The sequence below is a fragment of the Rhizoctonia solani genome, chromosome 15, assembly GCF_016906535.1.
Source record: "Rhizoctonia solani chromosome 15, complete sequence".
Taxonomy (NCBI): Eukaryota; Fungi; Basidiomycota; class Agaricomycetes; order Cantharellales; family Ceratobasidiaceae; genus Rhizoctonia; species Rhizoctonia solani.
This window is the reverse complement of record NC_057384.1, coordinates 940,820-956,146: the sequence shown is the minus strand read 5'-3', so window position 1 is coordinate 956,146 and position 15,327 is coordinate 940,820. Positions and strand designations below refer to the sequence as shown.

At 48.5% G+C, this 15,327-nt stretch overlaps 5 protein-coding genes across 5 annotated transcripts; 2 read left to right on the top strand and 3 right to left on the bottom strand.

Annotated features, from left to right (window-relative positions):
* Window positions 1-139: 139 nt before the first annotated feature.
* Window positions 140-1,330, top strand: RhiXN_12102 (Retrotransposon-derived protein PEG10; the record flags this gene model as incomplete). The annotated part of the gene is made up of 1 exon (XM_043331917.1): window positions 140-1,330. The coding sequence occupies one exon, from the start codon at window positions 140-142 to the stop codon at window positions 1,328-1,330; it is 1,191 nt and encodes a 396-aa protein (XP_043186678.1).
* A 113-nt stretch (window positions 1,331-1,443) lies between these two features.
* On the top strand, window positions 1,444-4,739 carry RhiXN_12101 (Retrotransposable element Tf2 protein; the record flags this gene model as incomplete). Its single annotated transcript, XM_043331916.1, has 3 exons — window positions 1,444-2,631; window positions 2,688-3,609; window positions 3,640-4,739. 3 exons carry the CDS (start codon window positions 1,444-1,446, stop codon window positions 4,737-4,739), a joined length of 3,210 nt encoding a protein of 1,069 aa, XP_043186677.1.
* A 1,250-nt stretch (window positions 4,740-5,989) lies between these two features.
* RhiXN_12100 (Retrotransposable element Tf2 protein) lies at window positions 5,990-6,448 on the bottom strand (the record flags this gene model as incomplete). The annotated part of the gene is made up of 1 exon (XM_043331915.1): window positions 5,990-6,448. The coding sequence occupies one exon, from the start codon at window positions 6,446-6,448 to the stop codon at window positions 5,990-5,992; it is 459 nt and encodes a 152-aa protein (XP_043186676.1).
* A 21-nt stretch (window positions 6,449-6,469) lies between these two features.
* RhiXN_12099 (Retrotransposable element Tf2 protein) lies at window positions 6,470-9,162 on the bottom strand (the record flags this gene model as incomplete). Its single annotated transcript, XM_043331914.1, has 2 exons — window positions 6,470-7,727; window positions 7,811-9,162. 2 exons carry the CDS (start codon window positions 9,160-9,162, stop codon window positions 6,470-6,472), a joined length of 2,610 nt encoding a protein of 869 aa, XP_043186675.1.
* Window positions 9,163-12,539: 3,377 nt separating this feature from the next.
* On the bottom strand, window positions 12,540-15,257 carry RhiXN_12098 (Retrotransposable element Tf2 protein; the record flags this gene model as incomplete). Its single annotated transcript, XM_043331913.1, has 1 exon — window positions 12,540-15,257. One exon carries the CDS (start codon window positions 15,255-15,257, stop codon window positions 12,540-12,542), a length of 2,718 nt encoding a protein of 905 aa, XP_043186674.1.
* Window positions 15,258-15,327: the final 70 nt, after the last annotated feature.

The window sequence follows — 15,327 nt, the reverse complement described above, 5'->3', positions numbered from 1 at the left end:
TCTCAATATTCCATCCACACGCTCTGGCGTCCCTCACCCCTACTCGCGTCCCTCTAGCCGCTCCAGCCGACGTTCCATTCCAACCCATTCCCAACCGACCTCTTGCAACCCATCTCCCACTCCGCGAGACTTGCCAAGGATGGAACCGGAGCCGACCCTTGCCTCTCTCCTTGAGGCTATCCAAACCCTCACCAGCCAAGTCGGGTCCTTGCAGGCCCAAATCCACACTCAAGGCCAACAGCTCTCTGAGCTCAAGGCCATATGCAAGGAGACCAACAACCTCGTTGGAGACAAGGACCAGGGCGGAGCCCAAACCAAGCCTGGCCCATCGACTGGGCCTGTCACTCCCCCCACACATACAGGGGGAGAAGCCCACACTCCAGGCACGGTTAGGCCTGGACTCAAAGCCCCATTCCGGCCTTCCAGAGGAACCGGGTTTGACTCAGAGGAAGAGGAAGAACCAAGGCGCCCCAAAAAGGAGCCTCAAGGAACGCCTAGGAGGCATCTAGGGTCCCTAACCCCCTTTGACGCAGGGTCCAGCGTAAAACGGCCTAAAATGGATCTCCCTGACCCATATAAGGGAGACACCAGGGGCCGCAAAGCCACCCAATGGCTGGACAGAATGATGCTCTGGGTAGCCCTCCACCGGGACCAATTCGACGAGGAGGAGCAGATGGTCGTGTGGATCCTCTACCACATGACCGATAAGGCCGCAGATTGGGCGCTCCCCATCATTGGGGCAATCATCAAGGGAGAAGGGAACCCTCCTACCACCATCCAGGCCCTAACGGGCAAATTCAAGGAGGCATTTGCCGATCCAGATGCCAAGAGGGCCGCCGCCAGGAAAATTGCGGCACTCTCCCAAACCACCACAACCTCCGAGTACGTCACGGAGTTCCGCAACCTCATGGCGGAATTAGACTGGAACGAGGAAGCCTACATTGCGCAGTTCACGCGAGGCCTCCACTGGAAGGTGAAGGAATTGCTATCCACCAAAGATAGCGTTCCTGACAAACTCGAAGCAATTTTTGCGGCTTCCATAAAAATTGACAACATTTGCCGCGAAAACGAGGAGAACCGCCCGAAGAAGGCACCCGCCAGGTCCCCGGCCACCGTGGCCACTACCTCCACTACCACCACACAACGGGTCCGCCTATCGGAAGACCCTAATTACGTCACCCCGGAGGAGAGGGACCGCCGCCGCGCGTCTGGCCTTTGTGTCAAGTGTGGTCAAAAAAGGCATGGCATCAAACAATGCCCCAACGGCTGGAAGGCCACGACCAAGGAGACCGCCAAGATAGGGGAAGTTGTGGAGTCGGAAAAAGAGTAAGGCCAAGAGCTACCGTCAAGCCCTTGGTCTCAAAATTAGAAACGCATGTGTCTGTCTCGGAATTTGTAAATATTGCCACGGATTCGAACAAAAAACCACTACTCTTCCTAGATATGAAACTGCGTGACTACCCAACGGACCCTATCAAAACCCTCATTGACTCTGGCGCCACCTCCAACTTTATTTCTCCCTCATTAGTAGAACAACTTAAAATTCCAAAAACCCTACTCGAAAATCCACGAGTAGTGAGGATGTTAGATGGTACGATTTCCCAGACTGGTTGCATTTGGCACCAGGTCCAACTCACGGTTTCGGCCAATGGCCACACACATTCCATTCCTTTCCTCGTTTGCCCCATTGGGAACACCCCGGCTATCTTAGGCATGACTTGGCTAACGGCAGAAGCTCCCCTCATTGACTGGCAACAGGGATCAATCACGTTCCCGGAACAGGTGCAGATTGCCTCTGAGGAGGAAGCAGACTCAAACCCCCTAGCGGATCTTCCGGAACAATACCATGAATTTGCCAAGGTCTTTGGCAAAGAAGAATTCAAGGTACTTCCCCCACATAGGGAATATGACATTGCCATAGATCTTGTCCCGGATGCTAAACTATCTCCCGGCCCCATATACGGTATGACAGATGCGGAGTCTAAAGCGCTGAAGCAGCATATTGATGAGGAACTGGCCACGGGCAAAATCCGCCCTAGTACCTCCTCTGCCGGCGCTCCAGTGATGTTTGTCAAAAAGGCCGATGGATCCCTTAGATTAGTTGTTGACTACCGAAAGCTAAATGACGTAACCCATAAAAACGTATACCCCTTACCAAGGCAGGACAACCTCATGGCCAAACTCAGGCATGCCAAGATCTTTACCAAGCTAGACCTTCGGTGGGGTTATAACAACGTCAGGATTAAGGAGGGAGATGAGTGGAAGACGGCCTTCAGAACCAAATATGGCCTATTCGAGTACTTAGTTATGCCATTTGGACTTACCAACGCTCCTGCCGCATTCCAACACTTCATGAATGACCTGTTCCGAGACCTCATTGACATTACAGTGGTTATTTATTTGGACGACATCTTGATTTTCTCAGAGAACCCCAAGGACCACCCAACTCACGTCAGGGAGGTCTTATCACGCCTGATGAAGAATCAATTATTCTGTAAACTCTCCAAGTGCCACTTCCATGTCACCACAGTGGATTATCTGGGTATCGTCATCTCCCCATCAGGTTTTTCCATGGATCAAAAGAAGATTGATGCGGTCACGTCATGGCCTACCCCTAAGACAGTTAAACAGGTCCAGGCATTCCTCGGTTTTGTCAATTACCTCCGCCGCTTCATTCCCAATTTCAGTTCAGTAGCACGCCCCCTGCACAACCTTACCAAAAAGGAAACCCCCTGGTCGTGGGAAACCTTGAGGAAGAAGCGTTCCAAGAGCTGAAATCCCTTGTCACCCGGTCACCTGTCCTTATTCACTCCAACCCAGATCTGCCCTACTACCTGGAAACCGATGCATCAGGAGTGGCTATGGGGGCAATCCTTAGTCAAAGAGGAGAAGATAACCGCTTACACCCAGTAGCTTACATGTCTAAGTCATTCTCAGGAGCAGAAGCCAACTACGACACTCATGATAAAGAGCTCCTGGCAATAATCAAGGCATTGGAAGAATGGCGGATATTTCTAGAAGCAACGGACAAACCCATTCAGGTTTTCACGGATCATAGAAACCTGGAGTACTGGATGCAGGCAAGAACATTCAACCGGCGGCACGCCAGATGGCGCGTATTCCTGAGCGACTTTAATTTTGAAATCCATTATCGCCCAGGAAAACAGTCAGGGAAACCGGACGCCCTGTCCAGACGGTCTGATTACGTGGACACCCCCCAGGAACCAGAAGTAATGCTACCAGCAGAGGTCTTTGCAAACACGTCAGAAGAGGAACTAGAAATTGTCACAGAAATTCGTTCCAAATTGAAAGAAGATCCCTCAATCGAGCCAATCATCCAATTCCTAACGGAAGATGCGGATAATGCACCTCCGTCCATCCGAAAGGCCTACAGGGACTACAATTGGGAAGAAGATTTGCTATGGTACCGCGGAAAACTGGTAGTTCCGGACTCAGAACCTCTGAAAGAGCGACTATTGAGGGAATTCCATGACTCCCCCCTGGCAGGTCACCCAGGCCAACAAAGGACGCTCAAACTCATCAGCAGGAACTACTGGTGGCCTGGAATGAAGTCTTCTGCAAAAGAATGGGTTGAATGCTGTCCAGTTTGTCAAGCCAACTGACGTGCGCATGCCCCAGTGATTGCCCTAAAACCCTTGGAAGTCCCCCCTTACCCATTCCATACCATATCGTACGACTTCATCACCGGGTTTCCCAAGTCCCAGGGCCACGATGCTATCCTTGTGGTTATCGACTCATTCTCCAAGTTTGGTCACTTCATTCCCACGTCCAAGAAGGTCACGTCCAAGGGATTGGCGGATTTATTTGTAAAGCACGTCTGGAAACTCCATGGTTTGCCAATCAGAACCGTCTCGGACCGAGGAACCACGTTCACCGGCAAGTTTCTCAGGGCACTCTATCAAAGGCTGGGGATCAAACCATCCTTTTCCTCCGCTTACCACCCAGAATCCGACGGGCAGACGGAAAGGGTCAACCAGTTCATCGAGTTCTACCTGAGGTCATACGTAGCAGCCGACCATTCAGACTGGGCCACCTGGCTCCCTTTGGCAGAATACGCGTATAACAATGCCAAACACGCGTCTACAGGAAAGACCCCCTTTGAACTAGTCTATGGAAGGAATCCAGTAATGAATCCCTCCAATGTCCCAGCCAACGTACCAGAGGCAGATGAGGTAGCAAACACACTAGCCCGCGAATGGAAAGAAGCCGAATCAGCCCTCAGGTTAAGCAAGGAACAAATGATCAGAAACCAGGGAACAATACCGGAGTATCTTGTAGGGGAAAAAGTCTGGCTTGATGGGAAGAACGTGGAACTCAGGACCAATTCCAACAAGTTAGATCCCAAGCGACTGGGACCATTTGAGATCACGGAAAAAGTCTCCAGCCACGCCTATCGATTAAAACTCCCAGATACGCTGAAAATCCATGATGTGTTCTACGTAGGGTTGCTTTCCAAAAGTCATGAATCCCCAAGTCAACCATTTCCAGAACAACCCCCTCCTGAAACAATAGAAGGGGAAGAAGAATACGAAGTGGAACAGATCATTGATTCCAAACGGCAACAAGGGAAATGGTTCTACCTAGTCAAATGGAAGGGTTATGGTCCGGAAGACAATTCCTGGGAACCTGAGGAGCTCTTGGAGAACAGTCAAGAGGAGATCCAACGCTTCAACAAGTCGCGACTAAAAAAGGCTCGTGACTCCGCCAAGAGCCTTTAAGGGGGGGGCAATGTTATAACCTCCTTACATATACCATTGGATTCGCACGATTTTTCTGCTATTTTTAGTATTTTTTACGGACTCTATATCTTTGTTTTTCTGATCACGTGATCTCGGCGCTTATTATGCCGAGATGCCGCGCCGAGATGCCGTGCCAAGGGCGCTTAGGAGAAATCCACGCTTCTACGCAGCCCGCAGCACGCTTCCTTTTTCATATCTGAACTTCCTTTCTCACGAGCTTTGACCACCTGTAGATAGTTCTCTTGTGTATAAATACAAGAGGAAAATCGCTTGGAGACCCCAAGTCGATTTTACCTTGTCTCATATCCATTGAGGAGGCATCAGCCAGCTAAGTAGCCGGCCCCCCAGTAGTTCTGCTAACGCATCACCCCTTACCTTACTCACCACACCTCCAGGCCTAAGGCCCCCCCGCGTTACCAGTAGTTAGTTAGTAGTTGCCTTAAGCGACTTAGTTAGTTCAGTAGATAGCCTAGATAGTTAGATTTCATCAGCTAGTGTAGTAGTACGGCCACAAGCGCCTGCCTTCACCAGCGCGTACCCACCTTACAGTGGTGTACGACAGAAGCATGGTCTGGGCGGCGGGCAGAATGTTGGCATGGTCCAAACGGCGTGAGAGGGCGTCTGGCTTTCCCAATTGCTTTCCTGGGTGGTAGATAATTTGGAAGTGTCCTAGACGTCTGTAAGGACGTCAAGGGCACGGGTGCTTGTGGCCGTGTGGATGTACAATTAGTACCGCTTAAGGCGGCAAGGTTTACCCTACAACGTCTAACTACTAAACTACAACAACCAAGGCCGTAAGGGCAATGGCAAGCTACGTATGTACAGTGGGATCAACGCTTAAGGTGTTGTAGTACTACTTAGTGATCTGGCTGTAAGGCCTTGTACAAGTGGGGATGCGACAAGAGGTAATCAACCTGGGTGTTACCATGGTTGGTTGGCCTCCTTATATTTACAGAGGTGGACTAATTACAAATACAATATGTGCAATACTATAACCAATAAGAACCCCGCTCTGCAGTTGGCCTTACTCATGCATACGTGTCACTGACGTGTCATGATGACGTCATAGATGGAGGTGGCTACGTATGCTGAGGTAAGCGCAGATGGGGACGTGGCTTGGCGCTTTAGTGTATGATATAAGCGCCAAAGTCACGTGATTGAGAAAGTTGTCCGTTTGTCTTCGTTTAAAATCGAGAAAATGGGAATAAATTCCCTGGTATCAACTGTGTCTACAACAGGAAGTTATAACCTGCTAACAGCAAGTGCCATCTAGCGTGGCAACGGTTGAACATTTGGGACTCCTTCCAGTACTCCAGGTTGCGGTGATTGGTGAACACGGTGACAGGGTGAATGGTTCCTTCCAAGAAGATACGCCAGTACTTGAAGGAGCAAATGATAGCCAAAAGTTCCTTATCATGGGTGTTGTAGTTCTGCTTGGCACCCTTGAATGACTCAGATAGAAAACCTAGCGGATGGAGGCGGCCGTCTTCCTGACGTTGGCTGAGTATGGAACCTAAGGCTGCGCCCAATGCATCTGTTTCTAAGAAGTAGGGTTTTGTTGGATCTGCGTGACAGAGAACCGGTGCGTTGGTGATTGCGTCCTTTAGTCCTTGGAAGGCTTCCTGTTCTTTGTTACCCCAATCCCAGGGCATGTCTTTCTTGACCAGGTTATGCAATGGCCTGGCCATGTGGCTAAAGTTGGCAACAAATCAACGGAGGAAGTTGGCAAACCCTAAGAATGATTGGACTTCTTTAACCTTTGTGGGGACCGGCCATTCTTGTACTGCCTGGATCTTGAGCTTATCCAGGCTAAAACCCTTATCCAAGACAATGATTCCCAGGTATTCCACAGAAGTGACGTGGAATGTACACTTTGATGCCTTACAAAACAGTTGGTTATCCAATAGCCGCTGCAGGACTTCATGAACATGTTGCGTGTGAGTTGTGTCATCCTTGGAGTAGATCAGGATGTCATCAAGGTAAATGATGATGCAAACGTCTAACAGATCTTTAAACAATTTGTTCATGAAATGTTGGAAGGCAGCGGGGGCGTTGGTTAAGCCAAAGGTCATGACTAGGGACTTGTATAGGCCGTACTTAGTGCGGAAGGCCGTTTTCCATTTGTTGCCTTCTTTTACCTGGACGTTGTTATATCCCCAACGTAGATCTAGTTTAGTGAAGATTTTGGCGCCACAGAGCTGGGCCATAAGATCATCAGGACAGGGCAGCGGGTATACATTCTTCTTGGTCCGGTTGTTAAGGCGGCGGTAGTCAACAACCAATCGGCGGGAGCCATCCTTTTTGGGTACAAACATGACAGGGGAACTAATGGATGATTTACTGGGATGGATTTTCCCAGCCTTGAGTTTGTCCCTGAGCCAGTCCTTGAGCGTGGCGGATTTGGCATCAGTCATGCTATAGAGGGGCAAATTCAAAGGTCCTTCTTCCGTGAGTTCAATTCCGATGTCATAATGCCGGTGAGGAGGAAGTTTGTTGAATTCTTCTTCCCCAAATACCTTGGCATATTGATGGTACTCAGAGGGTACTCCTTCAAGAGGGTTCTTATCTGCTTCCTCTTCCTCAGCAATGGCCACGTGTTTGGGGGTTGTGTGAGGGAAGGTAAGGGTGTGCGTATTCCAATCAATATCCGGGTTGTGGGCCTCCAACCATTTCAATCCCAAAATAGCAGCGTGAGAACCAGTATTACATATAAGGAAGGTCTCTGTTATTTTCTTGCCATCAAGGGAGAAGGTCAGGACTGCCTTCTTCCAGATTTTGCCAGCCTGGGGGCTTGACCCATTGAGCATAGTGACAATACGGGGTATAGGGAGATCAATGAGTGGAAGGCGGAGTAGTTCCGCGGTACAGGGGTGTAGGAAGGATGATGTGGCACCTGAATCAATCAGGACTTCTAATGATTCCGCTTGTTTTTCTGGCTGTATTGGAATTGTGAAAAGGGGTGCAATTCTATTGGTACTAGATATATTACAGAATTCCAAACGTAAGCCAGAGTCCTTGGGGTCCTTGCGCGCGGCAGCAGGTACCCTTACTCTTTTCCCAATTGGTACTTGGAGTCTTTGCCAGTCTTGGCGGTTTCCTTGGCTTTCCCCTTATCCTCCCTGGGGGTAGCCTTCCAGCCGGTCCTGCATTTGGCAAACTTATGCCCTGCTTTGCCGCATTTCACACAGAGACCTTCTGTGCAGCGGCGGTTGCGTTCCTCTTCCAAGACGTAGTTGGGATTGGAGGAGAGGGGACCGGTTTTTGTGGCCTGTTGGCCGGTACTTGCCCCCTGGTTGGGGGTGGAAGAAGTTTTACCAGGCTTACTACCCTGTTGCGGGTGGCTGGCTTGCTCCTTGCAGAGGGCGTTGTCAATGATGAGGGCAGCGTCTTGTAGCTCCCTCAGGATTTGGGGTTGCCTTTCCCTTGTGGCAATCTGTCTTTGGACCTCCCAGTGAAGTCCTCGCGCAAATTGGCCGCGGAGCGCGGCGTTGTTCCAGTCAAGTTCCATTTGCAGCGTGCGGAACTTAGTAATATATTTGGCACAAGTGCTGGTCTGAGTGAGGGAAGTGATTTTCTGCTCTGCTGCTCTGGTTGCATCTGGGTTGCCAAAAGCAGCCAGGAATTTGTTCTTGAACTCATCCACAGTTTGGATGAGTGCGCGATGGGACCCTAGTTGGTCCAGGTGGGGATGGGCCCAGGCCCCTGCCGCTTCCTCCATGTTCATGAGAAGGAAGCTGAGGACCTCCAGGTCCGAGGGGAACTGCCTCTGGTTGAGGCAAACCCAGGCCAACATGCGTGTTAGCCATTGTTTGGCCTCTGACCCTATTTTGCCTTTGAAGGCATCTGGGTGGTCCACCTTTACAGTGGAGGGGACTGGAGGCTGCGCCGGGGTGACAATAGGCGCTGGTGGAGGTCCTTGGGGGGCTGGAGCCGGTCCCAAAGGGAAGGAGGAGGAAGGGTATGGGTTGAATAATGAGAGGGGGTTGCGCCAGGGAGCCCCTGTGGAGATGATGGGGGCTGGGGCCCCAAGGAAGGGTTGAGCCTTGCCAATAGGCTCAGCTTTGGGCGCGGCCCTGGGAGTTTCCTCAACCGCAGGGGGTTTTTGTTCTTCTGGGGTGTGGGGACCCTGGGCGTGCTGGAGCTGGGCAAGCCCATCCTTGACAGTATTGACCATTTGCAAGATGTTCTCAACATTGGTTTGAACCTCTTGGCTAACTTTGGCTTGTTCCAAGAGGGCCTGCTCGATGCGGTCAACCTGGGATTGGAGTCCCCAGAGAAGGCGGATGACCCGCTTGAGAGATATTTTGCCAAGCTCAGGGGAGGCTGGCAGAAAGAGGGGTTCCAGCTGTCCCTGATCAACAGGGGAGCGGGCTCGAGAGGGTGGCCGGGAACGGGTTGCCATTGGGTGTGTGGGGTAAGACCGGCCAGCGTGGGTGGATGCCTGGGAAGAAGAACAAGGGGGAGTACGGGAGGTAATGGTGGAGAGTGTGGTGGGGACTAGTAGGTGCCTATATCAGGACTTATGAGCGCTTTGTTACTCGATTGCTAAGACCTTGCGTCAAACGACCTAGCGTTGAACAGTAGGAATTACTAATCACAGCTGTGGGCGGGCGTGATGTAGAACCCAATTTCTGCAAGCGGGTGTATTGGCTGTCTAGGTCCGCTGGTAAAAGGTGCGGCAACCAGGGTATGCGGGCAATAGGGAATTCCTGCCTTGTAGCAATTTGGTACTAGGAGGGGACAACCCTGGTTTGATTATTAACAGCAAAAGGCAATCCCAATCTCCAGTATTTCCCTTGTGCTAGTACAGGGTTCCTTCTTGTTGTTGGGCTAAGTGTGGTGGGTGCTGGTAGGCATGGTTTGCAACCAACTTAAGGTTGATTACCTAGTGTCCTAGACGTCTGTAAGGACGTCAAGGGCGCGGGTGCTTGTGGCCGTGTGAGAATACAGGTGGTGCCGCTTAAGGCAACAAGGTCTACCCTACAATGTCTAACTACTAAACTACAATGACCAAGGCCGTAAGGGCGATGGCTAGCTACGTATGTAAGGTGGTGTCAACGCTTAAGGCGTGTATGTAATGCTAAGTAATCTGGCTGTAAGGCCTTGTACAAGTGGGGATGTGACAAGAGGTAATTGACCTGGGTGTTACCATGGTTGGTTGGCCTCCTTATATATTACAGAGCTACCTAATTACAAATACAACTATATGCAATACTGTATCAAATAAGAACCCCAATCCACAGTCAGCCTTACTCATGTATACGTGTCACTGACGTGTCATAGTGATGTCATCAGGTGGAGGTGGCTACGTATGCTGAGGTAAGCGTGGATGGGGACGTGGCTTGGCGCTTAGCGTATGATATAAGCGCCGAAGTCACGTGATCGAAAATGTTGTCCGTTTGCCTTTGTTTAAATTCGAGAAAATGGGAATAAATTCCCTGGTATTGGCTGTGTCTACGACAGGTTACAGTTCCAAAGAAAACACATGGGAACCTCAAGAAAACTTGAAAAACACCAAAAGAATTTTAGAAAAATACAAAAAAGATATGAAAAAGAAGGCCCTTGGTGCTGCCAAGGCCCTTAGAGGGGGGGTAGTGTTGTAGACACAATTGATACCACAGAATCTATTCCAATTTTCTCAATTTTAAACAAAGTTAAACAGACAACATTTTCAATCACATGACCTTGGCACTTATATCATACGCTAAGTGCCAAGCCACATCCCCATCTGCACTTAGTCAGCATATGTAGCCACCTCCACCTATGACATCATTATGACATGTCAGTGACACGTATGCATGAATAAGACCAACTGCAGAATGGGGTTCTTATTGGATTAGGTATTTGATATCATGTATTAGTAATTAGCCAAACTGTAGAATATATAAGGAGGCCAACCAACCATGGTAACACCCAGGTCAATTACCTCTTGTTGCATCCCACAATTGTACAAGGCCTTACAGCCAGAACACTAAGTATTTACAACACCTTAAGCATCAACTCCACTGTACATATGTAGCTAGCCATTGCCTTTAAGGCCTTGGTCATTGTAGTTTTGTAGCTAGACATTGTTGGGTAGAACCTTGCCACCTTAAGCAGTATATTTGTATTAGTCACACAGCCACAAGCGCCTGCACCCTTGATGTCCTTACAGACGTCTAGGACAGGTTCTTATTGGTTATAGTTTTGCATATTGTACATTTGTAATTAGTCCACCTCTGTAATATATAAGGAGGCCAACCAACCATGGTAACACCCAGGTCAATTACCTCTTGTTGCATCCCCTACACTGTACAAGGCCTTAGGCCAGTAACTACTAAATCCCCACCTGTGCTTGTTGCCTTAAGCAACTTACTCATTGTAGATACATAGCTTGCCATTGCCCTTACAGCCATGGTCACTGTACTTAGATAGTTTGTTGTTGTAGGTAGCTACCACACTGCCTTACGTGGTTTAGATACAAGTCCATATGGCCACAAGTGCCTGCTACCTAGATGGCCCTTAAGGACATCTTGGACAGGTGAGAAAAGAAGTAGTAAATTGAAATAAGAACCATGCTGCAGACTGCATGGAAGCATGTTTGTTATCTAGGTGTTCTTGGCATGGCATCTTGGCATGTGAAGTGCCAAGATCATGTGACTGAAAAAGTTAAGGGAAAGAATTTGTAAAAAACTGTGAAAATAATAGAAAAATTTGGGGATTCTGGTGGTATAATTTGTGAGGGTGTAACAACAAGCCAAATGTTTCTCAGTGCATAGAAGCTTACTAGATGTTTGTCATAAACAGAGGGAAATAGAACTAGCCAGAATTGAACCAGCTTGACCACTAAGCCATAGAGCCCTATTATTCCTCTGCTGACAACCCATGACTACACCTGCAACCCCCCAAATTTGGGCTTGGGCCAGCATGTCACAACCCACTCCATTCTTTCCATGAGTCCTGACCTTGTCAAGCCTCCAAAACACTCATGTTGCACGCCAACATGACCGCAAGCACGCATATACTCGCACATATGCACTCAGAACCTCCAGGTTCCTACATATAAGAGACTTATGGTTGACATGGTTGGACTTAGTGATATTCTCTAAGTCTAGGTCACATGACCTCCCCCCCTCCAGCCCTTTATCATATACTATACTAAACTACTACAGATTTGAGGTGGGGGGGGGATGACATAATCTCTTCTATAATAATATAATATTCAGACTGTCCTATACGTCCTTAAGGGGCGTTGAGGAGGAGGGCACTTGCAGCCATATGGAACTAAGTAAGAGTTGCTTAAGGCAATGGTTAAGCTACCTACAACAACAACCAACTATATTATGGTGTCCAGGCCTATACAGCAATGGGAAGCTACCTAAATACAACTGGGAAGCCGCTTAAGGCAATATGGAACTAGTAAACTAAGTATTTACTGGACCTAAGGTCCTTGTACAATGGGGGGATGCAACAAGAGGTAATTGACCTGGGTGTTACCATGGTTGGTTGGCCTCCTTATATATTCCATAGATTGACTAATTACAAATACATAATATCCAATACCTAATCCAATAAGAACCCTGCTCCACAGTCAGCCTTACTCATGCATACGTGTTGCTGACGTGTCATGGTGATGTCATGGGTGGAGGTGGCTACATATGCTGATTAAGCGCAAAGGGGGACGTGGCTTGGCGCTTAGCGTATGATATAAGCGCCAAGGTCACGTGATTGAAAATGTTCTCTGATTGCCTTTGTTTAAATTTGAGAAAATGGGAATAAATTCCCTGGTATTGAGTGTGTCTACAACACTGCCCCCCCTCTAAGGGCCTTGGCAGCACCAAGAGCCTTCTTTTTCATTTCTTCCTTGTACTTCTTCAAAATTTTCCCCGCATTCTTCAGGTTTTCCCAGGGTTCCCACATATTCTCTTCTGACCTGTATCCCTTCCATCTGACTCTAAAGAACCATTCACTGTTTTGTTCCACTGTGTCCGTTATGCCTTTGACCTTGTATTCTTCCTCCCCATCCACAGTAACAGGTGGCGGACAGTTTTTGAAGGCCCAGTTGTTGTCTTGTTTGACCTTGGACAATAATCCTACGTAAAAGACGTTGTGGACCCGCATTGTTGGAGGTAGTTCTAGGCAGTAAGCCCAATCAGAGATCTTCTCAGTGACTTTGAACAGTCCCAGGTGTTGTTCTGTTAACTTGGGACTTAGGGTCTTAAGTTTGATGTTCTTGGCATCAAGCCAAACTTCTTCCCCAACCTCAAATTCTGTTGGGTTTCCTTCACTTCCAGCCACCATTTGTTGTTTGGACAGTTGGAGGGCAGATTCCACCTCCTTCCATTGTGCTTCCATTGTCTGGGCAAGGTTGTCTGCTTCTGGGACATTGGTTGGCACATTGGATGGGGTTAGGGTAGGTTCCCATCCATATAAGGCTTTGAAAGGAGTCTTCCCTGTGCTACTATGGACCGCGTTATTGTAAGCAAACTCTGCCATTGGTAACCATTTTGTCCAGTCCCGTTGATTGACCCCTGAGTAAGCCCTGAGGAAGTGTTCAATAGAGGGATTTACCTGTTCCGTTTGTCCATCACTCTGGGGGTGGTATGCCAAGGAAAAGTGTGGATCAATGCCCAGCCGCTTGTACAAGGCTTGTAGGAATTTGTTATTGAAGACTTGCCCTCTGTTGGATATGGTCTTTTCTGGCATGCCATGACGCTTCCATACGTGTTCCAGGAACAGGTCCACCAACTTGGGTGCTTTGAGTTTCTTGGAGCATTTGACAAATATACCGTATTTAGTAAAGCTATCAATGATGACCAGGATTGAGTTGTTAATCCTGTCCTTTGGTAGGTCCACAATCATGTCATAGGATACGTGTTGCCAGGGTTGTGTTGGGAGCTCCAAAGGCTGAGGTGGGATGGACGTGTACTTTGGTTTCCTTATCCGTTGACAGGTTTCACAGGAATCCATGTGCCAGTAAGTGTCTGCGCGGATTCCTGGCCAGTAGTAGCTCTGGGAGACCAGTTCCAAGGTGCGTTGCCTACCCAGGTGGCTGGCCAGGGGACTGTTGTGGAAAATCCTTAGCAAGTCCATTTGCAGGGCTCCTACATCTGGGACCACAATTTTTCCTTGGTAGAACAGTAGACCTGCCTCCATTTTGTAGTCCTTGAAGGCTTGTCTAATGGATGGGGGTGCTTTAGACTCATTCTGAAGGAATTGTAATATTTCTTCTAGGGATTTGTCCTGGTCCAGAGCAGCCTCAATTTGGCGCTGGAGTTCCTTTTCAGGCGTGATTACAGCTACATTGGCAAATATGGGGTCAGGCAACATGGTTTGGTTGGCAGGTGGAATGTTGGCATGATTGGAGCGGCAGGATAGGGCATCTGGTTTGCTGGATTGCTTGCCGGGACAGTATACAATCTGGAAGTTATAGCTGGCAAGGAGTAGGTGCCATCTTGCATGGCAACAATTGAATGTGCAGGATTCCTTCCAGTATTCCAAGTTGCAGTGATCAGTGAAGACAGTGATGGGGTGTTCCGTTCCTTCCAGGAATATACGCCAATACTCAAAGGACCTAATTATTGCCAAAAGTTCCTGATTGTGGGTGTCATAATTTTGTTTGGCGCCTTTAAATGACTCTGATAGGAAACCTAAGGGGTGTAAGTGTCCATCTTCTTGTTGTTGGCTCAGTATAGAACCTAGGGCTGCGCTGGAAGCATCTGTTTCCAGGAAGTAGGGTTTGGCAGGGTTGGCGTGACAAAGGACTGGGGCATTTGTGATGGCGTCCTTTAGACCTTGGAAGGCTTCTTGCTCCTTAGTATCCCATTTCCATTGCGTATCCTTCTTTACTAGGTTATGCAGCAGCCTGGCCATGTGGCTGAAATTGGCAACAAACCAATGTAGGAAATTGGCAAACCCTAGGAACAATTGGACCTCCTTGACTTTAGTTGGGGTTGGCCACTCCTGAACAGCTTGGATTTTGAGCTTATCCAAGCTGAAACCCTTATCCAATACAATTATTCCTAGGTATTCCACTGATGTGACATGGAACATGCATTTGGATGCCTTGCAGAATAATTGGTTTTCCATCAGTTGTTGTAGAACCTTGTGAATGTGTTGAGTGTGAGTTACGTCATCCTTTGAATAGATTAGGATATCATCAAGGTAGATGATGACACATACATCCAGAAGGTCTTTAAGCAACTTGTTCATGAAGTGTTGGAAGGCAGCAGGTGCATTGGTCAAACCAAAGGTCATAACTAAGGATTTGTATAAGCTGTACTTGGTGTGGAAAGCAGTTTTCCACTTGTCCCCTTCCTTAACCCAGACATTGTTGTAACCCCATTGTAAGTCTAATTTAGTGAAGACCTTGGCACCACAGAGCTGGACCATGAGGTCATTGGGACGGGGAAGTGGGTACATGTTTTTCTTTGTCCAGTTATTTAGGCAACAGTAGTCAACTACTAGACGGCAGGACCCATCCTTCTTGGGGACAAATGTCATGACCTTCATTGGCATGACATGATTTTCTACTATTTTCTACCTTTTTTCCAAGACATTTCCCTTTCCTGGTATATATTATGACTCA